The 25,678-nt window shown below is 38.0% G+C and overlaps 1 protein-coding gene, 1 long non-coding RNA gene and 1 pseudogene across 2 annotated transcripts; 2 read left to right on the top strand and 1 right to left on the bottom strand.

Annotated features, from left to right (window-relative positions):
- Positions 1 to 269: 269 nt before the first annotated feature.
- Positions 270 to 2,149, bottom strand: LOC147473183 (uncharacterized). Its single transcript, XM_086587748.1, has 2 exons — positions 1,957 to 2,149; positions 270 to 1,884 (listed from the first exon to the last, which is right to left on the bottom strand). The coding sequence occupies exons 1-2, from the start codon at positions 2,020 to 2,022 to the stop codon at positions 1,321 to 1,323; spliced, it is 630 nt and encodes a 209-aa protein (XP_086443874.1). The 5' UTR covers positions 2,023 to 2,149; the 3' UTR covers positions 270 to 1,320.
- Positions 2,150 to 5,845: 3,696 nt separating this feature from the next.
- LOC147473184 (uncharacterized) lies at positions 5,846 to 6,947 on the top strand. The gene is made up of 4 exons (XR_015210535.1): positions 5,846 to 5,992; positions 6,095 to 6,447; positions 6,542 to 6,664; positions 6,762 to 6,947. It is a non-coding gene; the product is annotated as an uncharacterized LOC147473184 (long non-coding RNA).
- Positions 6,948 to 20,544: 13,597 nt separating this feature from the next.
- Positions 20,545 to 25,237, top strand: LOC147473185 (lysM domain-containing GPI-anchored protein 1 pseudogene; annotated as a pseudogene).
- The last annotated feature ends 441 nt before the right edge of the window (positions 25,238 to 25,678 follow it).

Here is a 25,678-nt window from a genome sequence, read left to right on the forward strand (position 1 = left end):
AGTGAAGGAGGTGCATGTGATCAAATTCTTGTGGGAGAACATCATTTGCCGTTTTGGGTTGCCCTATGTGATAATCGCGGATAATGGAACCCAGTTCACTGGTTCAAAGGTTAGGGGTTTCCTGCAAATGTATCACATCAAACAGGGATTCTCAGCCCCGTATAACCCCGAAGGAAACGGGCAGGCGGAGTCCTCTAACAAAACCATACTCAACAATCTCAAGAGGAAATTGGAGGGCAAGAAAGGAACCTGGCCGAATTTAACTAAGTCGAGTACTTTGGGCCTATCGGACAACCCCGCGAACGTCCACAGATGAGACCCCTTTCGCATTGGCATATGGAGTAGAGGCCGTGATACCAACCGAGATGGTGGCGGCGACCACTAGGACCGTTGCTGTGGAAGATAAGTCAAATTGGGGCATTTTGGCTAGAGACCTGAACTTGGCGGAGGAAAGGAGAGACACAGCGCGCATCAAATTGGAGGAATATCACCGCCGCCTGCAGAGGCAGTACGGTAAAAAGCTGAGAGTGAGGAGATTCGCGGTGGGAGACAAGGTGCTTCGGAGAGTGACTCCCAGCACCAAAAAATCCAGTGAGGGGAAGTTGGGCCCGGCATGGGAGGGGCCCTACGTGGTGGTCGGGATAGGGGGAACCGGCACCTACAGGTTACAAACTTTGGAGGGAACAGCGGTGGATAAGCCGTGGAATGTAAGGTTGTTGAAAATCTTTCATGAGTAAATGTAGTGAGAGAGACTGAAAACTGCATGAGCTATCTGTACATATATAAAACCGTAGCACTTTTGGGGTGAACTATTATTGTTTGAGTTTTGAGTTTTCATTACCCCTCAGAGTGAAGGGAAGGGGGGGGATGAGCCCCCCAAGGACGAGAGGTCCAAACCTTAGAGGGGCAAAAAGGAGTTGCCCCCCTAAGGTAAAGTCTCTCAGGGCCGGGGTGAGACGAGTCACCGCGATCCCCTGGAAGATTGGGGCGGCGGAAGCAAAGAGGCTTCCGCATGCCGCGGGCAGAGTGCCTGCCAGAGGTGGAGAGAGCAGCGGAGCTCCAATCAGGACGTGGGGCAGGCAAGTCAAACATCCCCAACTGACGGGGAGGGATGCGCTAACGGAGGCCAGTTTTTACTAGGACAAATACACACACAAAGAGCAAAAACATGCAAGGAGCAGAAACAATTAGATAAAAAGGAGCAAAACATAATATGTGCATCCCAACTGGTGGGAGGGAAAGTACAGTAACCAGTAGCGGAAAGAATATGACAACACATAGCATTAAAAGACGCCTAGCCAGGGCACAAACAGGCTATATTCAAGGCGCAGTACTTTCCAGAACCACCGAATCGGCGGCTTCTTCTATGATTAGATCCGCTGCCATGTCTATAGCCTCGGCTACCCGTTCAGCGGCGTCCCTCCCTTCAGAAGCCGAGTCCTGCACTGGCACAACGACCTCAGATAGCGGAGCAGTGGTGGGAGCTTCCGGAAGAAGGCGGCCTTCCTTGGTGAGACGGTCAATCTCCTCCCTGACCTTCTTGGCCACCCTCTTCTCGGCCTGGGCCCGGTAGATATCCCGGAGCTCGTCCATGTCGGCCTCATGCTGCGCGTGGAGTGCCGCCAGAGCTTCTTGGTGCTTCAGAGAAAGGGAGTCCAGAGCAGCAGCGTGCTTCTCTTGAAGGGACTCGCGCTGGAGGGCGGCCGCGTTCATATACGCCAAGTGGGCGGCCTCTGCGGTCCTCAGCTCGTCTTGGGCCCGGAGCTTGTCCAGGTCCGCGGCCGAGTTCTTCTCTGCTAGGTCGGCCACCTCCTTGTCAAGTTCATCGATCCGCGCCCTGGCACCAAACAGGCCGCGGATCATGAAGGATATATCCAAACTCATCTGAAAAAGGGAACAAAAGTCAGAACACTCAAAGAGATAGAAGAAAGAGATCAAATGCAAAGAAAGTAGTACCTTCTCCCAGCCGGTGTAGAAGGAAGTCCGGTGGGACTCAAAGGAGCCACCTTCGGCGTATGCCATATCTGCGGGGAGGTGAGACCCGTAGAACAGGGAAGAAGCCACGGCAGGGTTCTTCAAAGCAGAATCCTTGACCGTCAAGGTGCGGTTCCGGAGCTTGAAGGAAGGGCAAAATGGAGGAATGGGCTCGTCGGCCTCCTTGTCGGTGCGGGATGCCACCTCCTTCCCGGGACGCTGTTCCACCTGAGAAGGCGCGGTAGGTGGGATCGCGGCCTTAGATGGAGGGCCTTCTCCAGTTTCGTTGGTCGGAGGGCGTGGCGGTTTTGAGGCTGGGGGAGGAGATGGAGGAACAATGGTGGATTGGGGGGCAGCGGCTACAACGTCCTCATCCGAAGTCGATATCAAAGAGTTTGCGCTTTGTTAGCGCCATCTTTGGAAGGGGGGAGAAGAGGTGGAAGAGGAATGAGACGGGGAGTATTGGTCTTCCCAAGTCTTCAGGGAACGATACGGAGTGGGGGCTGCGGAGCGATGAGCGGTATGACGAGCAGGGGGGTTGCGGTGTGAAGAGGCGGCGGTGCGGCGTTTTTTCTTGGGGGGAGAAGTGACACGGGGCTTTCTTTCTTTAGGGGGAGGGGGACGAAAAAAGTGGGGCTATATTTTCCGATGGTTGCCAACTCTGGATCAGATAGTAGGGGAGTAGCGGTGGCTGGGTCAATTCCGAGTATCACAGACTGAGCCGCGCCCAAATCACGGATCTTCTGGAATGTCGAGGAAAAGATGTTGTCGTAGGGTCGCGATATCGAGTCGGGCCGCCAACCTGAAAAAGACAAAACAACAAGTTGGATTATAGCCGAAAGACATATTTCAATGGGGATAGATAAAGAGCGGGACTCACCACTGGGGAGGAAAGCCAGATGACGGAGGTTCAACTCAGGTGGAAGGTCCGCGGAGAGGAAGTTTCCGGATATATAGAGAGGGTAATGGTGCCACAATTTGTCGGAGGAAGTGATGCGGAGGATAAAGTGCTGTTTTTTAGGGCGGAGGCAGAATGAGTGATAGCCCACACTGACTTCTTTGGTACTCTTCTTGAGGAAGAAGTGGGCGGCCATGTCGCGAACCGTTATCCGAGGTACTTCCGAGCGGTTGTAGTGGTTCGCGACATACATGACCCTCCGTGGTTGCCAATACCTTGGCATGGGGGATGTTAAAATGATTGCACACCCCTCGACATCAAGGCGGGTGAGAGGCAATCGAAGGCGGGCGACAAACGGCCGGCCGTCGCGGCCACGAGACACCGGCTTGTGGGGACCAAATGTGGGTAATAAGTTAAATCGCACGTGCTCTAAGATGGCGTCGCCAGCGGGTATCCCGTAGGCCGCTTTAACAGCCTCAAGATTAGGTCTACGACTACGTGGTGGGCGGGCGGAAGGGTAAAGGCTTGCCCGGAGGTAGAGGGGCCTCGGTCCGTCGAGGCAAGGCTCACGGTGTAAGGAGGAGGAGGAGGTGGCGGATCTAGAGACAGACATCGAGGACAGGGCGGAAGACACACAGTCACAACAAGGCAAAAAGGAAAATGAAGATGAACAGTTTCAAACACAAAGAGGAAATGCGCACTATAACAATTAAAGGAAGCCAGAGAAAGAAGGAGACCAACCTGAGGAAAAGATAGAGCAACCGGAGCAAGAATGACAGCCACAGGATTTGAAGAGAACGACCGAGCGAGCGACCGGAGCTAGGAAGACAGAGGAAAGGTGAAAGAAGAGGGGAAGAGGAACTGGAAGACGAAAGAAGGGCTAAGTGAGAGAGAGAAGAGAAATCGAGCGGGCTTTTTATAAGTGGGGGAGGGCAAAAGGGTAATTGCAGGGGTGCTGAAATCGAGGGGACACCAAAAGGAACCAGCCAGTGAAAGACACGTGGAGGCACACGAAACGAAGAGGCAGAAGGTGAAACCGCATGAACACTCGTGAATCCAGCTGTGATGGGAAGAGGGAAGACCACGGTCGGCAGGAGGAAGGTAGCAAGCTCTCGACTCCCCGATCGAGATATCATCGCGGACTCGAGAGGGGGCATCTGTAGTGGCATGATACCGTCTGGAAATAGCATTGGGATTTGGGCCGGACTTAACATAACCCACAGGGCCGCGCTGCACCAGATTGGGATGGCGGCCGACGGTCGCTGAATCTGGAAACCCCTACACATGGAGGGGAGGGGACCGCGAGATAGGAGACAGGTGGAGGGTTGAGATGAAAGGAGAGTGGATATAAAAGAGGAGAGAAGAGAAGAAAAAGGAGAGAGGAGAATAGGGAGGCGGCCAAGAGTGAAAAAGAGAGAGAGGTCTTGAAAGGAAGAAGGAGGAGAGCAGTTGGTAAAGAGTAGTCTAAGGAAAGGGTTACCCTCACTATTTTGTGTTGTAACAGTTTAATTGTTGTTTATAAAAAAAATTATATTCTATGTATTATACAGGGCAACCAAATTCAAGCTAAATATGGGGTGAAATTAACAAAGAAGTTTGAAAAGCATATGCAACCAGATGCACTATTACTTATTGAAAATTATGACATTGGTGACAATTCACCTAAATACCGTGTTGTACCGCATGATTACAAACTCGCGTTGAATGACACTACTATAATCAAAGTTGTCACCAATCACGATGTGCAGATTCCTCAAAACCTATTTTCATTCACTTCTTTAAATGATATTGACTCAAACAAGGACAACATAGTCCTTACAGGTAATACGTTACATTAATCCTATAGATTTTTTTTAACCAAAACAACTACGACAATAACTTTGTATACAATGCAGATGTCGTAAGACTACTACTGAAGGTTAAGGCAGTTGAAACATCAACCATAAGAGGAGGCAATACAAGGAAAAGAGGAAATATAATCATAGCAGACACAACGTATAACAAATATTATATATATATATATATATATATACAGGCCCGATCTTAGAAGTACATACTTATTTTAAAGTTAAAATAAGTACGTAAGTAAAACATCACCTAGAAAATAAATTCAACTCTAATTTTTTGTGGGTATTACCTACATACCATAAAGATCAACTCCACAAAATTTGAGCTCATTTGGAAATCTCTAACCTAGCTAAAAATTGTTGTCATCTTAAAAAAGAAATCTAACTATCCAGAAAATAGTATTTTTACAATCATCTTTTGCCTAAGTTAGAGATTTCCAAAAGAGTTGAAATTTTATAGAGATGATGTATATATATATATATATAATGTTTCATAAGTTCAATTTTATTTTTATTTACACAGATTTTTACTCTTCATACTATCAATGCAGAAACACTGTACTTAGAATCACATTGTAGGGTAGTGCAATGGATCAAATTCCAACTGACTTCATTCATTCACCGGACAAAAATTATGTGTTAATAGTAACATCAACGTCAGCACAGAACTGGAAAGGTAATCATCTTTTCTTTGTTTTCAAAATACTATTTCTTTGCATTCATGATAGTTAACTTTACCAAAATCACAGGATATTTTCTCCAATCAACATTTGGAACAAAAATATATACAAACTTGCAAATACCTGAAGTTGAATCAATCATGGAAAGGTAACAAAATTTCATATTAATTGTATTCAATTTATTTGATTTTCTTTTTCTAAAAGTAATAACAATTTCCAAACATGCAGAGCGCAACAAATAAAAGAAGAAGCACAGGAAGAAAAAAAAATGATTTAGAACAAATAAAAACAGGGGATGAGATACAGAGCTTAACTGATATCATAAATCAAGATAACCCTGTAAAGGTAACAACAACTACTTATCATCCTTCTCTAAACAATTTATATCATATAATATTGTTAATACAATTTATTTTGATTTTTCATAAACAGGAAAAGTTGTTCCTGTGCAGAGCAAAGATTTCTAAGATTTTAAATGACGACATATTACCATGGTATTATAAAGCTTGCGAAAATTGCGTCAGTAAGCTTGAAGAAATCAACTCCAGGCTTTAGTGCAATAGATGTGAAAAATATCCAAAACATTCCAGAAGGTATGACTATGTAGGAAAACTATAAAACATGTCTATTCTAATCAATTAGGTGCTATTTTTTTATTTTATTATTTTTTTCTAATTTTTACTTTTGAAAAATAGGTACAAATTAAAACTCGAGATCACAGATGATGAAAGTTACACAACCACAATTGCATTTGGAAATATAGGAAAAGTCGTGATCAAACATTCGGAAGATGAACTTTACAAAATTGAAAAACAGGTAAAAACATCTTTAATTAAAACAATATATTACAATTCTTTAAACAAACCACTAATAATTTCTTTTTTGAATTATTTTAGAAAAATGGAAAAGAAATGGTTGAGAAGATATTGAAAAGCATTGTTGGAAAAAAAAATTTGATTTTCGCATGAAAGAATCCAATAACAGCAACAATTATAACACGAAATCGTTTGTTCTTTTGTACGCATGTCCTGTGAGCAATGATGAAGAGGTATGTATATACATTAAATGTCGTTTCAGAATTTATACATATGATTATTACATATGACTATATACACAGTTGGAACATTTCTCTATTAATACAGGATACAAACTCAGAGATAGCTGCTATTGAAAAACCAACAATGGAAAACCGGAAAAAATCTATGACAGAACCTCCAGAAGAAACCCCCTTATCCAAAAAAGTCTGCAAGACTTTAGATCTCAAGGTAACCATTTATATATATTAAATGTCTTAGTAAATTTAATCTTTCAAAATAAAACAAATGGAAATCTAATTACTTTTTCTGTATTATTTTTCAATAGGACAATCACTTGGAATGAAGATAGTTTCTACTCAAAGGAGTATAATTCAATAGTTTAGTGGACATTAAGAATTAGTTATCATTGGATCATGAATTAGTTATCATTGGATCATAAGCTACAATTTATTATTGTGTTTGTGTTGTTCATGCATGATGAACAAAAATAGGAATTCATTTTGAATGGATAATAAGTTATGCTACAATTTATTAGTCAATGTGCATTTGACTTGCTAATATTTTTTGTCAAGTACTCACCTGAACCTGTCCCTGGATGTGGCGTACAACATCTTCGCTCGGATCCAAGAGGTTGTAGAGACCTGAAGTGCGAAAAACACACTTTAAAGACATTCAACATGCTAACTAAATAGACAAATTTTCAACCAAACAAGACTACATTCCGAAGTCTCACAAATTGAGTTTTACTCATTACCAGTTGCAATTACTGAATGAGTAATACACTAATACCATATCTCAAGAAATACCAAACACAACTCAACTAACATAAATATCACTCATTTCCACGCAAGAAAATTCGTTTGGGAGGAGCAAAGGAAAAGTAGCGAGCCAAAGAAACAAACCAACCAAAGTAAGTGACCTCTGCTATGTAAGGAAAAGTATAATGAATTGCCTTTATGCTGTAGATAAATGCTCCAGATGTTGCAAAAATCTTGAACCAGATCTTCGTGCCACTGCATAGATTGAAGGTAGAAGAAAACATAGATACTTAAGATAGTCTACACCCTATGATTGCGACTCGAATATGTTTGATTATGTCCAGCTAGCCGAGTTACCGATATAACTGCGAAGGGAATGATCCTCCACAAAGCCCTTATAACTTTTCATTATGAAACTAATATTTTTCAATATTGGTGCAAACACTATATTACTCACAATACATTGTGTTTGTGACTTGGACTAGAATATGTATACATATAGTAAAAATTGGGGGAATGAAATCCATGAATAAGGAAAATCAGCACCTAAGTATATACCTTGATTTCTTTAACTCTCCTTTTTTTTCATATCAACTTTAACATTTACAGGTAAAAATACTTCTGAGTGCCATGCTATGTGATAGTTTTCAATCCACAAGCAGTAGTATAAAGCAATCAACCGTCGTAGACCCACACACGCTTTCATTACTGACATATGCAAATTTAGCTATCCAAATCTTTCGGCAGTTCCAACAAATAGAGAAAGAGACAACACTAAAGAATAGAATGTAAAAGGCTGAAGTTCTAAAGCCATAATCTGAACATATTGGATTCCAAAATCTGAAATCCTCCAAAACAACCTCAATAGCATTAACTTCTGTCAACCTGCTTTACATGTGACGATGTCGATGTCGATGTCGAAGCAGTATCAGTTGCTTCACCAAACAATCGATGTCAGATATAAGAATCTTCTTTGCTGATTACAACAATCTTTCCGTTTCTCATTCCAGTATGAAATTTTGTTCAAACTAAAACAAAAATCCCCAAAACTAATTATGTCAGTAGAGATTTCAATGAGGTCTCACAGTCCAGAAAAAAGTGGAATGGTGATCGAAGTTACAGTACAAGTTTGTCTCCTGGCCGTGATGATTGGAGACAGCGAAGTCGTAGTCGCTCCCCAAGGAGTCGTTGGAGCAAGTCACATAGGTTTCTCAGTTTGTGACACACTTTTTTTCATATTTGTTGATCTGCTATTCTGCAATCAAAGATTCTTAAAATACACTTTTTTCGTTGTCTTGATATGATATGTAGGAGTAGAAGTAGAAGCCCGGCGCATGATTTTAGGAGTAGAAGCATAACTCCACCACATGGTTTACGGAGTAGAAGCAGAAGTCCACCATATGGTCTTAAGCGTGGCTACAATGAATGGGATAATAAAATCAAAGGTGGATCAGGGGTTTCAGCTCCCCTGTGCAATGATTTTGCAGATGGGGAGATGCAAAGCAGGCAAAGTGAGTGCAGTTTCTTCATCAAGAGAACAATGAATCGAGGCGCGAATGAATCCAGTGGCGTCCCCAGAATCTTGGGAAGTAGACATGAGAGGGGAAGATCTTATGGGCATCTTAATAATGTAGAGCAGGGATTACTCAAGAGATAAGCTTTCTCACGAACAAGAGTCCCAAAGGAACAATAGATCTTCCGGATGTGTAAAGTTTTTTGAGAGGCAAATGTCACGGGGGCTCATCATGCACATACATCCATGATGATTCTATAGCTGATGGCCGTGGAACAGTGAAAGGATCCATGAGAGGGACACGATCGATGTATACTTTCGGGGACGTGACCATAGGCGTGACCCACCCAGAACAACATCACTCTTTGTAAAATTTTTGCTTCGAAATTCTGTAAGGGGATAAGTTGCAGGTTTTCTCATGAAGGTGAAGTTCTTGATAAACCCGAAGGAAGGTCTGCAGACCAACGGGGCCATGATTTGGGTGATGAGAATAAATCATGGGGAGGTCCAAAATGGGGTGACGAAGAACCTGTCACCACACGTGGTAATGTAGAAGGAAGTTCACTAGACGGATCTGGCCGTGTCCAGGGTAAGGATGGGGTGATCAGAGGTATAACTATAAACCAGTTATTCGACTTGGGATGATGAAGTTGCGAATGACGTACTACAAGGAAGGTCCGTAGATGTAAAGAGGCAGAATAGTTTCGGTTATGAGAATAAGTCCGGACGAGGTCCGAAAGGGAGTGATGAAGTAGGTGATTCAGCTCATCATATTGTAGGAGGAAGGCCACTGAATGAGTGGTCTACATGCATTGGAGATAGCAGACCGGATGATCGGTATAAGCATAAACCCTACTGGAGCTGAGAGAGGAGCATCTGCATTTCCCTTTGAATATAGCATCGCAACAAACAGTGATTTCCTGATCCAGTTTTTCGACCAGATCAGGAACATCTTATGGTTACTCATTTTAATTTTACTTTAGCAAAATCATATTCTTATTTAGGATTAATTAAGGGAGATAAGCTAGAGGACTACATCGCATGATTATACGTTATGATTACTGATTAGAGTTACTATGATGCTTTACATGCATGAACTATTGAAAGCCTCATGAAATTCCAAAACTACGTAACAGCAACACAAAAATGCAATATTTCTGTCTCTTTACCTTCCTTCCCTGAACATCTTCTATATAAAGCAAAAGCTCCCCACTCATTGTGTTGTTCCTTATCTGTTGGCAGTGAATTCCTATGTCCTTTCGATGGTTGAATAACACTTCGCACTTTTGCAGTTAGTGTTAGCGAAGTAGAAGCTTTGTTTGAGCTGTACAAGAGCATTAGCTATTCTGTCATTGATGATGGGCTAATTAGCAAGGTATTTCTAAATATGCTATTGTGAATGCAATTTTGCACCCTTTTTTCCCCCTAAGGCTAATGTTGTTTGCGTTGTTATGGCTTTTGAGTAGTATCTCATCAATTTTACTTTTTGATGAATTAGTTATGGCTTCGTTTTTTAATCAATTTTTACAGTAATAAATTGTTGCATATGATATTCATTGCTTGCTCCCTCCATACAAAGTAATCGTCCAAAAACCAGGTCCTCAAAGAAAATATATTCAGATTCTATAAAATTTGTTAATAAAGGATGTTAAGATCCTCACTTGATCCTCCTCTTTTTCACAGCTATTTTGGATCCACCTATAAAGTACTGAATGAGCTTAAATATAGAAAGTATAGGCATACCAAATTTCACAAACTTCCATGACCATTTTCTCTCCTGAAAACAAATTTCAAAGAACAACAATGTTTTTCTCTTTCCTCTTTTTTTAACACATACTTGACACTGAGAGATGCAGATAATTGTCCATACATGTCACAATACATGATGTACACCATTCCGAAGGTCCTTTGCATCTGCAATCCTCCTTCGAAGGTAATGTAGAATTGAAAATTTGAAAAATGAAATTATAAAACTTCATCAGACTACATGTAACAGGTGATACTACTATCAAGCACACTCCAATTACCTGTAAAAGCGGTTCGCGGATGTATGATAGTGATGTTACAATAGAGGGTTCATGAATATTTTGACAGTGAAGCTAGGGTTTAGGAAGTGAATATTTTGTTCCAAGCAAGTGAATTTCTTCTTTGCAGCAGTGTTACTAACATGGACTATTGTAGTGTACATGACTGTGCAAGCACGACCATTGGCCTCCGGTTCAACTCTAACTGCTTGACTAGAACTCGAGGAACAAAACCAGTGTTGGAAATCTTTAATGGAGCTTCGAGCATGCACTGGTGAGGTAGTTCTGTTCTTTCTGAATGGTGAAACATACTTAGGACCAAGTTGCTGTCGAGCCATTCTGGTCATTGAGCACAAATGCTGGGTTCACAGACAAGGAAAGCGCTCTACTCCGAGACTATTGCGACTCCACATGGATAAACCAAAAAAAAAAAAAAAAAAAAAAATCACCATCAATAACCCACGCCCAAAAGTTCAAGCCACCTAAATTTATTATTTGGATAAACCATAACCAATAAAGAAGCACACTAAAACAATAACTTTACACCGTATAAAACACTCAAAGTAGTAGTATTCTAAATAAACAAAACAGTTTAACTTATAAATACTAGAGAATCAATCAATAACACAGTCAAACAACCTGCAGACTTCCATCTCCCATCTTCAACACCTAGGTAAACTACTAAACTTTCAAAGTTACATATAAATTTATTGTTCTATGAATTCTTGATTATTGCTCTGTTATAAATTTATTGTTATATTTAGTACATATATCACTTATCTGAATTGAACTACACCACTATCACATAGATTGGTATCAATCATCATATGTGAGCATGATTTATCATCTTAACACATTAGCTACATTCAAATTTGTAACTTATTCATTAGATAACATACTAATTTTTAAAAAATTTATATGCAGCAATATGGATCATAATACAATCTTTTCTATTTCAAGGAAAGCAATATTGATTCAAATCCTGATGGAAATCAATATTTATAAACCACCGGTTTACACAACAAAAGTGAAGGGTGACAAATTTGGATCAACCGTAAACAATAGATGTTCCTATTCTGAAAGGAATATTTAAAGAAGACTGTGACGAATATGATGAAGATGAAGATTCAACCCTGCAAACATCCTATGGAACTCTTGAAGAAACACATAATAAAGCCGAGAATGAAGCTGCACAAGCCGCTCTCACATCACTATGTCAATGGTACAAATTCCAAGTCAAAGATTTTAACTTCACAGAACTTAAAGAAGCAAGGAGCAAAATCAATCATCTGCGTCAGATTCATGAAGAAGCTACAAAGGAAATCAAACATCTTCAAGAAACCAATGAACAATTTCATGAAATAAATCAAGGCCTACATGTTGATATCATGCACATTGGACAAGAAAATAGAGAATTGCGAACAACACTTGCTAATGTTGAAACAGAAAATAGAGAATTGCGAACATCAATTGCTAATGTTGAAACAATCAACATAAGTGATGAGGAAGACAAACAAATAGACGCGACAACTGGTGAAGATTCTGACATAATCAATATTAGTGATGATGAATAGAATAGAGTTACATGGAATTATTAGTTATTTAAAGAGTTATCATTATGCCAAGTTTTATTAGGAATGTTCATGCATTTTAATTTGTTTAGAAGTTTTAGAACCTTCGATTAGTAACTATATGACTACTTATTGCTTTGATTTTGAATGAGCTTCAATGCATAGGGCTTTTAAATCTGCACCACATTATGCCACACAACTAGCGGCAAATTCCATCCTTAAATCCTTTGAAGGGGTCGCTTCCATTTTCGCATGTGAATACATGTGTTTCTATTCTATTCTATTTCAGATAATCTTTTTGGACACGACAATTCATTTAGCAAGCCCATCCTCTTGGATGAAACAATCCCGGCTATGGGTCGGGCGAAATGCTAGTATTTTCTAAGAGGGCACTCCCCATCAAAAATAGTGGTAACCTCCTATTGCCTTTAACTAACTAGTTTGCACTATGCAACTATATACACTATCAAAATACACTCTCCTTCCCCAATTATCTACATCCAATTCAATTTTCCTTGACTCAACTCAACTCAATTTTTCTCTTCTTCTCAACTCTCAATACCTCTATATTTTAACTCTCAAATGGAGTGTGTATCATTATCCAACTCTCAAATGAACAATTTATTGCAATACAAATACCCACATCTCAATGTCGAATAAATTGAAGATTATATGATGTTAGAAGAATCAATTGAACATGAAAATAAATAAATTGGAGATTAATGGAATTGAAATTGCCTAATGGAATTGAAACTAAATGAATTACGATAATTTGAATATTAGATTTCAAAATAAATTTTGTGTAATCTTGATGTATGTGCTATTTTGATGAACGGTAACACATTGTCGTAAAATACCATAAACCACGGTAACGGGTTGCTGAAACATAACCATAAATTACAGTGTCGGGTTACCATTTACCAAGTAAAGATACAACAAATAGACACCGAAAATTCGTAAACCATTCGGTATCTTGTTGTTGTGTTGTCAAATTCCAATATTTAAATATTTCATCATCTATTTGATAATAATTTTATTAATAATTAACATATTTTAACTTATTTGTAGTTGTTTTAGGTGATAACTTAGTTCCAACAAGTAGAAAACATTTAGGTTATAATTTTTTATTTTTGAATTGGTAGCAATTGTACATGTCTCTAGGGTTTGAATAAATATAGTTCTAACTAGACTTTGAATCTAACATCTAAATTTTTACCAGCAAATTAAAAATGAATTATATAATATAATTTAAACCCATTCTCCAATCTATAATAAAACATTTAGGTTATAATTTTTTATTTTGGAAAGGGTTTGAATTAGTACAGTTCTAACTACACTTTAAATCTAATATCTAAATTTTTATCTACATATTAAAATTGAATTAGACGATATAATTATTTAAATTAACCCGTTATCCAATCTATAATAAAACGTTTGGGTTGTAATTTTTTATTTCAGAATTAGTAGCAACTTTACTTATGTTTAGGATTTAAGGTTTGAAACAGTACAGTTCTAACTAGGGGTGGCAATGGGTCGTACGTGTTGGGTCGGGTTCGTGTTGTATCATATCTGGGTCATGTGTTAAGAGAGCAAACCCAAATCCAACCCAATTATTAATCGTGTTGAGTTTGTCAAACCCAAACCCAACCCGCCTATATAACGAATTACCCAACAGGTGACCCGCTAAGCCAACGAGTCAATTTCAAATCAGTTTCGGATCGAATTCACAGACAACCTATATGCAAAATATTTAGTATTTTACGATTTTATTTATCAAAAAAAAAAAAAAAAAAAAAGAAATATATATATATATATAGGGGTGTGCATGGGTACCCAATTACCCGAACTGGAACCAAAATCGGAACCATTTATAGCGGGTCTGGGTCCTAAAATGTTAGACCCATTTAAAGTGGGTCTTCAAGAACCGACCCGATAAAGAACCGAAACCGTTAGAACCGAATAGTAAAAAACCGATGGGTACCCGAACTGAAACCGGAACCGATTAGTTTGATTTTGATATATAAAATTTAGTATTATATTACACTAAATAAAGACAAACCCAAACATTATTATTATATATAGTCTATATTTGTTAGGTGTAAAATTATACTAAATATATATAACATTTAGCATAATAGTAAATGTGTGTTATTAAATGCATATTTTATAATATTACATTAAATATGTGTATTATAAATATTAATAATAATGTTTACGTGTCTACGTCTATATGTATAGTCGTATACTATGAATTAACTAATGCACTGTCTATATTAACTAATGCATGAATGTGTACGTGCTTGATATATTACATGTATATATATTAGATAACGAATACGTGCAATGCTAACTAACAATTGTAGTACATGTGGTATTTATTCTATATATGACGCATTACGTATAGTATAATATACATATGTTCGATTTAAAATATATACATGCGTATAATGTATGAAAATGTATTTAAAATTTTTAGATAACTTTCAAATATTATTATTGAATTTAGGACCATTACTTCTTATGAGAGGACAAAAATATCGATGACAAGTGTTATAGTCGCTGTAAACCAACTTTTATATCGGTTATATAACTAAAAATAATAATTTTAGCAATAAAAATATATATCCGATAAGGAACCAAAACCGACTTAATTAATGGGTATGGGTCTGGGTTTTCAAAATATAAGAAAAAACCCGAAAGAACCGAACCCGATAGGAACCGCTAAAAATAGACCCAGAACCGAAACCAATAAGAACCGACCCATGAACACCCTTATATATATATTATTCTAAAAAACCATTCATAATTTAATTACATATCAATGAAAATTGAATAACGAAACATGTATTTATTGAATGAATCAATATGACAGCTAATCCTTCTCCTTTTAGTCGTTTATTTTAAGTTGTTGGGATAATGAGATTTTAAAAAATAATTCACTTATCTTAAAATAGGTTATACATATCACGGGTTGATGACCCAACCCATTAGACCTGAGACCCTTAAATGACCTAAAAGCCTTTTTTTCTAACCCAAACCCGCTAATTTTGTGTCGGGTTAGCGGGTCGTGTACAAAACTGCCACCCCTAGTTCTAACTAGACTTTATTTGAATCGATTTAACATCTAAATTTTTACCAACAAATTAAAGTTTTATTAAATGATATAATTTAAACCTATTTTCCATTCCATAATAAAACATTTTGGTTATTATTTATGATTTCAGAATTATTATATAGCAACTGTACATATGTTTATGGTTTAGCCAATACAGTTCTAACAATAATATAACTATATTTTGGAAAAAAAAAAAAAAAAAAAATCAATACAGTTCTAACTATATTTTGAATCTAGTATCTAACATCTATTACATTTTAAAGTTAATATTCATTATCTAATCTAACACCTATTTTATTATTATTTTTTTAATTTGTAATGGTATCAAAATATGAGATTCCTCGATATTCCCAATTTAGAGTTTAGGGTTTAGGGTTAGACATCTCAATATTTCAATATTTCAATTATTTTGATATCTCGACATTCGAAATTGAGTTTTCATTTCGACCAATTATTTCAGTATTCCAAAACAATTTTGATATTTCGACCAATTATTCAATAATTCAATACTATTTTAATATTTTGTCCAATTGTTTTTATGAAATTTCGAAATCAATTTATTCTCTTTTTAGGTTGATTTGAATTTCCCTCTCAAAATCAAACTCAAAACTCATTTTCAACTTTTTGGCTTCCCACTCAAATTCAAACCCAAATTTTAGCCATTTTTCTATTCTCTTTCTTTCCCCACCCTCAAATTTACTTCTCTTTAAACACTTCTTTTCCATTCCTAATATAGAAACTTACAAAAACTCAAAACTATGGGAGGTAGTGAGCATGAAAACTCACCCAATCCACACACTTGCAAGGTAATTTGTTTGACTTATCTTCTCTACTTCAATTGTTTTCTTTAAGTTGGGTATATGTGTAACTATTTTTCTTTTTGTTGAATTTAAGTCTAATTTAAGCACATTGAAAGCTTACATTGGAATTAGAAGTGGAAGTTGATAACATATGTCATGGGTTTGGGACAAAAGCTATTGTGAAAGGGAAGGGGAAAAAAGAGGAATCATAGAATGTTGTAATCTTCTCAATCTTATATTAATTTCGGTAACTGGTTACTATTTTACAAATACAATTTTCAGCAACTGAACACCAAAAGTTTGAGCAATTTTCAACAACTAAATACCATTTATCAAATTCGTAACTGGATACTAAAATTGAGTTTTAATTTTGGTAACTGGTTACTGCTTTACAAATACAATTTTCAACAACTGAACACCAAAATTTTGAGCCATTTTCAACAACTAGATACCATTTATCAAATTAGGATACGAAAATTGGGTTTTAGTAATTGGTTACCGCTTTCTAACTACAATTTTCAACAACTGAACACCAAAATTTTGAGCAATTTTCAGCAACTAGATACTATTTATCAAATTAGCAACTGGATACTGAAATTGAGTTTTAATTTCGATGAATCGGCTACCGCTTTACTATTACAATTTTCAGCAAGAATTGAACACCAAACTTTTGAGCAATTTTCTCAAATTAGGGATACCGAAATTGAGTTCTAGTAACTGGTTCCCACTTTACAAATACAATTTTCAGCAACTGAACACCAAAATTTTGAGCAATTTTCAGTAACTAGATACCATTTATCAAATTAGCAACTGGATACCGAAATTGAGTTTTAATTTCTGTAACTGGTTACCGCTTTACTATTACAATTTTCAGCAACTAGATACCAACATTTTTCGGCAACTAAACACCAACAGTTTGAGCAATTGTCAGCAACTAGATACCATTTTACAATGCACACTACTTAATGCTTATATTTTATGGCAAAAGTGCATAAAATAAGTATTAGAGTTATAAGGAAGAAAACTGACGTTAAATTATGGAAATGCTGAAATCTACATTTTCAACCAGAGCCATACTACAGGGATTAACATCACAAGATCAAGAGGTATAGTAACTTACAAACTCATGTAAGACCAAATAAGCATAAACCATGGGAATAGCTTACTCCAAAAACATCAATAGATGATCCAAACTTTATGCAAAAAATAGGTAAAACCCTCATCACACCAAGACCATTAACTGAGTTAAACCATTGAGTTTAATTTTGGTAATTGGTTACCGCTTTACAAATACGATTTTCAGCAATTGAACACCAAAATTTTGAGCAATTTTCAGTAACTAGATACCATTTATCAAATTAGCAACTGGATACTGAAATTGAGTTTTAATTTCGGTAACTGGTTACCGCTTTACTATTACAATTTTCAACAACTGAACACCAAAATTTTGAACAATTTTCTCAAATTAGGGATACCGTAATTGAGTTTTAGTAACTGGTTACCGTTTTACAAATACAATTTTCAGCAACTGAACACCAAAATTTTGAGCAATTTTCAGCAACTAGATACCATTTATCAAATTAGCAACTGGATACCGAAATTGAGTTTTAATTTCAGTAACTGGTTACCGCTTTACTATTACAATTTTCAGCAAACACCAAAATTACATTGTTAGCCCTTCCAGTTACTGACAAAGAACTGTTTCTGACAAGCAAAATCTTGGTAGCCCTTCCAGTTACTACCAAGGGAGTACTAACATTACCAGGGAGGTTCATAGTTCAAACACATAAAAGTAAAGAATGACAGAGAGTATGAAAAGTAGCACATTGTGGATTCATGACAATCAAAAGAACAAGATATCAAAGATTTGCTTCTGAACTTCCCCATTAACAATTTCCCAAAATAAAAATGATATTGCTTTTACTGCTACACATCCAATGCAGAACCAAAATTCCAAGAAAAAACTATTACATCATTTTCAACAGAACAAGCACCTATAGGAAGCTATGGAAAAAGTAGAAAACTTGCAGGCACTGATACGTATAAGATGAAAGTAAAAACATCTTGGAGCACTATTGCACTGAATAGCAAAAATATGAATTGTTTACATCAGCCAAAAAACTTGAACCCGAACACTTTTACTCCATGTTTACAAAATATCCATAACTTATGTAGAAACTATAAACAACAAAATATCATCCCAATAATAATAGAAATCCATCGAATCTAAAACTGCAGAAGCTAGAAATGCGCAACTACAATTAATTTTAAGTCCTTCAGTCGTCTTCATCATCATTTGTACAAAACTTCTTCACCATCATCTCTATTTTCTTATTCTTCTTCGTCTTCATCTCTATCATTTGCTACACCCTCATTCTCCTCATCAATAACAATAATTGCCAAGTAAGAAAGTTATTACAAATGTCAATTTAAAAGTGAACCTTGACATAATCATATCATAAAGACTACAACCCGAAAAATGCAACTCGGTCAAGAAAGAAGGCCTATTTAGTACTCGTAGAGAATTCACACTTAACATCGGCATATCCACTTGATTCATCCTAAGGTACCTCAATGAAGCAAGACTACTTAACCACCGAAGAGTATCATCTCTTAAAGCTGAGAACTGTGAAGAAACATCAAGATATTGCAATTCATAAATATTTCCAAGGTTGTGAGGGACTAGATATAGGTGGGAGTGGGAGCTACTATATGTTTCAGTTATACTTCCGGAGGTATCACTACAAGAAAATGAGCTTTTGGCCACGGATGCCCTGATTTTTTACCCACGGTCAATTACCCTCGCTAGATACCCAACAGTTTGTGACCGTCGCTACTCCTAAAAGGACCGTGGACCAATTTTGCATCCTTTAGAGCATCTCTAGGTGGATGTATCCGTGGTCGCATTCTTCAAATTTGAAGAAATGCGTCGGAATTTCCCGGAATTCCAACTCTAGGTGGTCGCATTCGTGGTCGCATCACCTGCTTGTTCGCATTCTTGTTCGCAAATTTGGCAATTTGGATGCGGATGCGGAGCGACAATAGTAATGTCGTGTGCCATTACTAATGTCGCGCAACTCTTTATTGACTTTGACCACAACCCCAGGCGCGCCATTACAACTGTCGCGCGCCAATAGTAGTGGCGCGCGCCACTCCTAATGTCGCGTGCTCCAACGGGCAAAAAACGGCCTGATTTCTACCTTCTATATCTACACTCATCTCCTTCTTCATTTTACACACACTCAACTCAAACATTTGTATTCAAACAACTCAACCATTTTACATCAATCCTTAACAAACAACACACACATTGCGAAAAAATGGATCATGAAGTATATGAGATATTTCCGCTTCAGTCTTCATCTTCATCTTCATCGTCGTCTTCTTCTTCATCTCCTCCAGCGGAAGACTCGGTAGATAGTCTTGATGAAGAATTTGTTAACGTCATGCCCCTTATGAAACACACTTTGGCTGTACTTGCACAAGCACAAGTACATGCTCCGAAGGCACCACATGGTGGTTCAAAGAAAGGTCGAAAAATTAAACATAGAAAATATGCTCTGACTTTGGAAATCTTGAAGAACAATTACTTCGTCGATCGTCCTGTCTTTCCGAAAGAGGATTTCAAACGGCGCTTTCGTATGAAAAAATCTTTATTTCTTCACATCTTCAACGATATTCAGACTCATTTTAAGTTTTTTCAGCCTAAAGTTAACAATGCTGGTAAACCTGGTATAGATCCTCTGGTCAAGGTGGCTGCAGCTTTGCGTATTCTTGGTTATGGCACGGTGTCTGATCAACTTGACGATCAATTATACATTTCCGAGCAAAGTGGAAACCAGGCGTTGAGGCATTTCTGTGATGCAATTATCAAATTGTACGGTTCAGTCTACTTGCGAAGGCCAAATATTGCAGATACAGAATGCTTGCTTGCACATTCTGCCACACGTGGATGGCCGGGTATGTTGGGAAGCATTGATTGTATGCATTGGGAATGGCATAATTGTCCAACTGGATGGCAAGGTGCTTACGATGGTGGTTACGAAAACCATCCGTTATTCTCGGAAGGCTTTGCAAACCCGAAGACCTGTGGATATGGCATTCTTTCTTTGGGATGCCAGGATCACACAATGACATCAACGTGTTGGACAACTCGCCGGTATTTGAGCACGTGATCAATGGTACTTCTCCACCTATTTCGTTTGATGTAAATCAGCATAACTATAATATGGGTTATTATTTAGCTGATGGTATCTATCCTGACTATGCGGCATTTATACAAACAATTTCAAACCCTAATGCTCTTAAGACGAAGTGGTTCGCAACGATGCAAGAAGCTGCAAGAAAAGATATTGAAAGAGCTTTTGGGGTTTTGCAAGCTAAATTTAGTATTTTGGCAAAAGCTTGCAAATTATGGCATGTGGAGACAATGGGTACTGTTATGAGAGCATGTATCATATTGCACAATATGGTAATCGGAGCTAAGAATAAAAATTATGAAATGAGGAGGTACATTCCTGATCCAGAAGGGCAACCACAGATTCCACCTACTCGGGAACACTACATTGAAGGGACTCTACGAGTTCAATCAAAGACTATGCATGATAGACTTAAAAGCGACCTTGTCGAGCATCTATGGAGCATTAGGGGTGACCGACATTGATTGTTGTAATCTTTTATTTATTTATTATATAATTAGAGTAACTCTAGTAGTATGTAATAAGGGTGATATGTAATAGTTATCTTTTATTTATTTATTTTTATTTTATGTGTTTGCAATCATGTATTAGTTGTCGTTCTATTAATAAAAATTGTAATTCATTTTCTAAATCAAATGAAGTAAATTCTAAATCACACAACATAATAATAACCACACAACATATCACACAACATAATAATAATCACACAACATATCAAAATGATCAAATGAACAATTCTAAATCACACAACATAATAATAATCGTTATACAACAACCTCCTAGACTATCCTACATACGCCTCCTCTGTCGTGAACTCCTCTTCGACTGTCCTTGTGCTGAACTCTCCGTCTGTCCATGCTGTGATGAACTCACCCTTGTGCGATCAATCTGAGCCTGTAACTCATCAATCTGGCGTTGCAAATCGTTATAATCCACATGAGCCTGGGAAAGAAGTCTCTCTCTCTCAACACTGTAGGCGAATACCGAGGAGCGCAAGCCATCATTTACACGAATGCTTGTCTCATATCTCATGCGTAGGTCATCCTGAAATAATTATTCATTAATAATTTTTGACATTTTCATAATAAACCAAAATAATAAAACAAAACCAATAAAAATAATTACCGAGATAGATGTCCAAGGTCGCTCTAACCGCATTTAACGCGAAAGTGGCATCAATAGAAGAAATGGGTCGGTAAATCGTCCGCCACTCGGATCGCTCAAACTGAAAATCCAAGGCCACTCGACCGGAGGGGATCCGTCTTTGGAACAAATGTGTTACTGTGTCCAGGCTGAAACGTCGGCTGTGACGGCTGGCCAATCTAGAATTCACGTCTGACACCCAAATTGCTAACCGTATGAATGTTGCCTGTACGACCTACAGCTGGGAGCAAATGACCAATAGACACCCTGAACCCGATGAACGTAATATCGCTCATAAGTCTGCAATGTAACTAGGTCGAAGCCCGTAGCCAAGTCCAATGCACGCGTTACTCTCGATGACTTGCTCTAAGGTCATGTCCTTAGCCTCTGATACATGGGTGGGCGGATCAGGAGGGATACCAAAGTATGGTGTGAGCTGTCTGTAACATCTATCCCCTAAATACCACTCCATATCACTCCCACAAGTGAATACCATCCTCCTATGAGAAATGAACAATGCATATCTACATATCATTCGCCCGATGTGCACAGATGTCCCTCCAAGGCCTCCAAACAATAGAAGCCTCGTGTGCTAAGCTCGATCCGGGTTCGATAGAAGTTATGTTATGACTGATCTCACTCGGGTCGACGCACGCCGACAAGGTCCGTGCCAAGCCCCGAGCCTAGGCCTCTCATCGGTATACTCTCTGTGAGGATAGGATTTGCAAAGACGAAAATACTCATAAAACCATACCTCTAAGAGAATGACAAACCCTCCCATCCGGGGACTACCGACAACACCAATGTGTCGAGACGCCCTATCTAAACAACGAACAAATGACGATATATGGCTCCACCAAAATCAATACCCAACTCATGCAAGTGCTCAAAGTTAGCTAGATATCCCAAATTAATCGTGGAATGACCAGAAGGAAAAAAGAAGACACCCATCAAATACATACAGAAAGCTCTTACATACTCATCAACATGTGTTTGACCATCATCGGAATCAAGTGACAAATAATCTATCAAAAACTGCAATCTGAATCAGTAGTCAACGATGTAATGTATGCAGCCTTGATACCATAAATCCTAACACCAAGGAACGTCATATGACTCCTCGGTCAGACAAGGGAAGAAAGTCATCATTTGGGCACAACTCTGGAATTCAGTGCTACATCTCAACGGATTACCTAATCCTATACTCAAACCAGATATCATGCAAAAATCTAATGGAGTGAAACCCAACTCTCCCTGAGGGAAGTGAAAAGTATGTGTACTATCCCACCATCTCTCAACTAAACCATTAATAACTCCCTGAATGTCAGTCTTATTATAAGGGATGTCAACTAGATGAGCAAAGGGAGTCGCTAAAATTGCATCTCTAACATGGTCAAGTGCACCGACTTTCTTAATATCATCCCACCACGTCCTAAGCGCACGTGGAGTGCACCGAACCCGATACATAACACATCTCTGATGTACGCAAAATGAAACTAAAATTAAAAAAATAAAAATAAAAATATACGTATTGAACTACTAAAATTAACTACTACTACTACTAATTTATGAAATTAAAATACATACCTGTTGTTCAAGAACAACTCTTGAGACATGCCTATCATGAAATCTCTTAGACACCGCCTAAGATGGTCGAATCAATAGCCTCCACAGAAATTCAAAATCGACTTTGCCGATATTGAAGCGAAGAATGGATCGTCGACCTCGACTCCTTGATTTCCAGCTCGGAAGTGGTTGGTTCATCATCTAGATCACCACCGGGATTATCCCAAACGTATGCATCTTTTTTCTTCTTCCTCATCTCCACCACTCCATCGTGTTTGGTTATTATAGACGGATTAAATTGTTGAACTCATTTTTTCCTACTAACTAGAGTGACCGAAAGTTGAAAAAATTTGTAAAATGACAAAAGTCCGACTGTCGCGCGACATTAAATAAAAAGAAAGACGACATTAAATCTTGGCCACGCCAATCACCGCCGTAGCGACAATGAATCTTATCGGGCGCCAAGATACTAATGTCGCGCAGGTGGGTCCCCAATGAATTTTGCGACCACGAATTTGCGACCACCTAGAGTTGGTCGAAATTTGATAGCAAATTCTGTGGTAGCATTCTTCAAATTTGAAGAGTATGCTACCACCACCTAGAGATGCTCTTAGCCACTGTTAAGCGACTGCTATTGTGAAGTCAAGAACCGTAGGCAAAGGTCTACCTAATAACATACGTATTCTGAAACAAAAAAAAAATGAACTTGAGAAAAAGCCCTAGAGCGAAACTGTTCTTCTTCAACACAACGAGATGAACTTTCATCCCCATTTTTTTGTGACAGCCTGAATCAGAATTATAATTAAGTCGTTGGGATTTGAAGGTGGAGGGCGGATGCATCTCTTCTTGGTTCAATTCGACAGTCAAAGATGAAAAAAATCTCTTTAGTTCTTCCTTAAGGTAAATCTAAAAATTCCAAACTTTGATAATTTTCGTTCATTGGGGTTTCACTTTTCAAGTTTAATTGAAGTTATTTTCCAAGTTTTGGTTTCCCAAAACCCAGTTCATCAAAATTGTTGCCTAATTTCTTGAGTGTTTGGAAAGAAAACTGATTTTAAGATTACTAAATTTCGAATAGAAACTAAAACCAAAAAAGTTGAGCAAAGGTTGTCATTTAGGGATTGTTCTTAAAAGCTTTTCTATTTTGGTAGGAAAATTTCCGAGCATTTGGTATAAATTTGGGTTCCCTCTCTCCACCAACTGGTATTGAATGTTTTATTTCGGCTATGGACTTTGATTGTTCGATTTGGGGTTTCTCTGAACTCAAAGGTGTTCATTTAAATGTAATGCGGTTGTTGGTAATTTTGGTGAAAAACTCAATCTTTGTTGCTGACTTGCTGTTATGTTCTGGATTTAAATGTAATGTATCAAACACTTCATTTTCTTTGTACACATATTCTTAAAGCTCTCTATTTACTTACTCTAAAAGCTTTTTACTTACAGTCAAAGAACTTGCTAAAACTTTTTGGTTAAATACACTAGTCCACTCAAAATCAACAATTGAACAATGCTCAAATTCTGATTGTTGCAATGCAATGTTTGGTTACACTTTCTACACTGACCTCAAAGTCTCTGAAGTCATTGCCCTTTTCCGAATCGACCTAATATCTTTTTTAACTACCAATGCAAATGGTATCTCATATGTCGAATGCCTTATCATTCCTTCCCATCTCTTTTTAATGATCCCCATTACCTGTTCTTGGGTAGATGGTATCCATAAATCTGTTTCTACGCGTTTTAAAACATGCCCTTCGGATATACAATTTCATCTATTGCTGGCTTGGTATTCTCTAATTGGTCTTGTTTATTTCTTCTGATCAGTTTAGAGATGCCAAATCGATACCGGATCCTACTATACTTGATTGTTGGGGAGAGTTTAGTTGTTTTATTGTCTTGTACTTTTTATAACTCTACTCTGATAATTTTCTGCCAGCTGTTTATTCGTCATATCTTGTTATGCCTATGGATTCGTTGCCAGGTATTGCAGCAAGGTATTCTACTACTGTTTCTGATCTTATGAATATTAGTGCTATGGGTAGTATTGTTGTTAAGGCTAGTGATATTCTCATTGTTCCGCTACCTGGTAAGTTTAGCTCTTTTAGTATATATTGATTTTCGATAATGTGTGTATGCAGTTATCTTGGACTTCTAAAAGGGCCCAACTCTTAGGCTCCCAATATATTGGGTTAACCTTGAGTATTGTAACTTGGCATTGGAGCTATTCCCACCACGAGTATTAATTGTGACTGATTTTGTTGACTTTTATTGTTAAGGATGGTTAAATAGGTTTTCTAATGGATGATACCTCTACATCCTCCTGCAATGCGATGGATTGATTTGACCAATTCCATGACCTATTTAATTTAATAGTTCAATATTTGGTTAACTCCTTTCTTCGATCAATACTCCGTGATATCTTTTAAGGGAGTTCCGTGAACATGCACTTCAACCAAGTAATTTGGGTTTAGGGATCAGGTTAACAAAACTACTTGAATTGATATCATTATATCAGAAGTACAGAAAGCTAGAGATATTTTTTTTGTATGTGTATTT

The sequence above is a fragment of the Coptis chinensis genome, unplaced genomic scaffold, assembly GCF_015680905.1.
Source record: "Coptis chinensis isolate HL-2020 unplaced genomic scaffold, ASM1568090v1 utg3977_pilon_pilon, whole genome shotgun sequence".
NCBI classification, from domain to species: Eukaryota; Viridiplantae; Streptophyta; class Magnoliopsida; order Ranunculales; family Ranunculaceae; genus Coptis; species Coptis chinensis.

Excerpts from the sequence above, each read along its gene's own strand:
- LOC147473183 (XM_086587748.1), bottom strand. The coding sequence starts at position 2,022 with ATGGCATACGCCGAAGGTGGCTCCTTTGAGTCCCACCGGACTTCCTTC. Across the intron at positions 1,885-1,956 it reads TCTACACCGGCTGGGAGAAG|ATGAGTTTGGATATATCCTT; the intron begins GTACTACTTTCT and ends TCCCTTTTTCAG.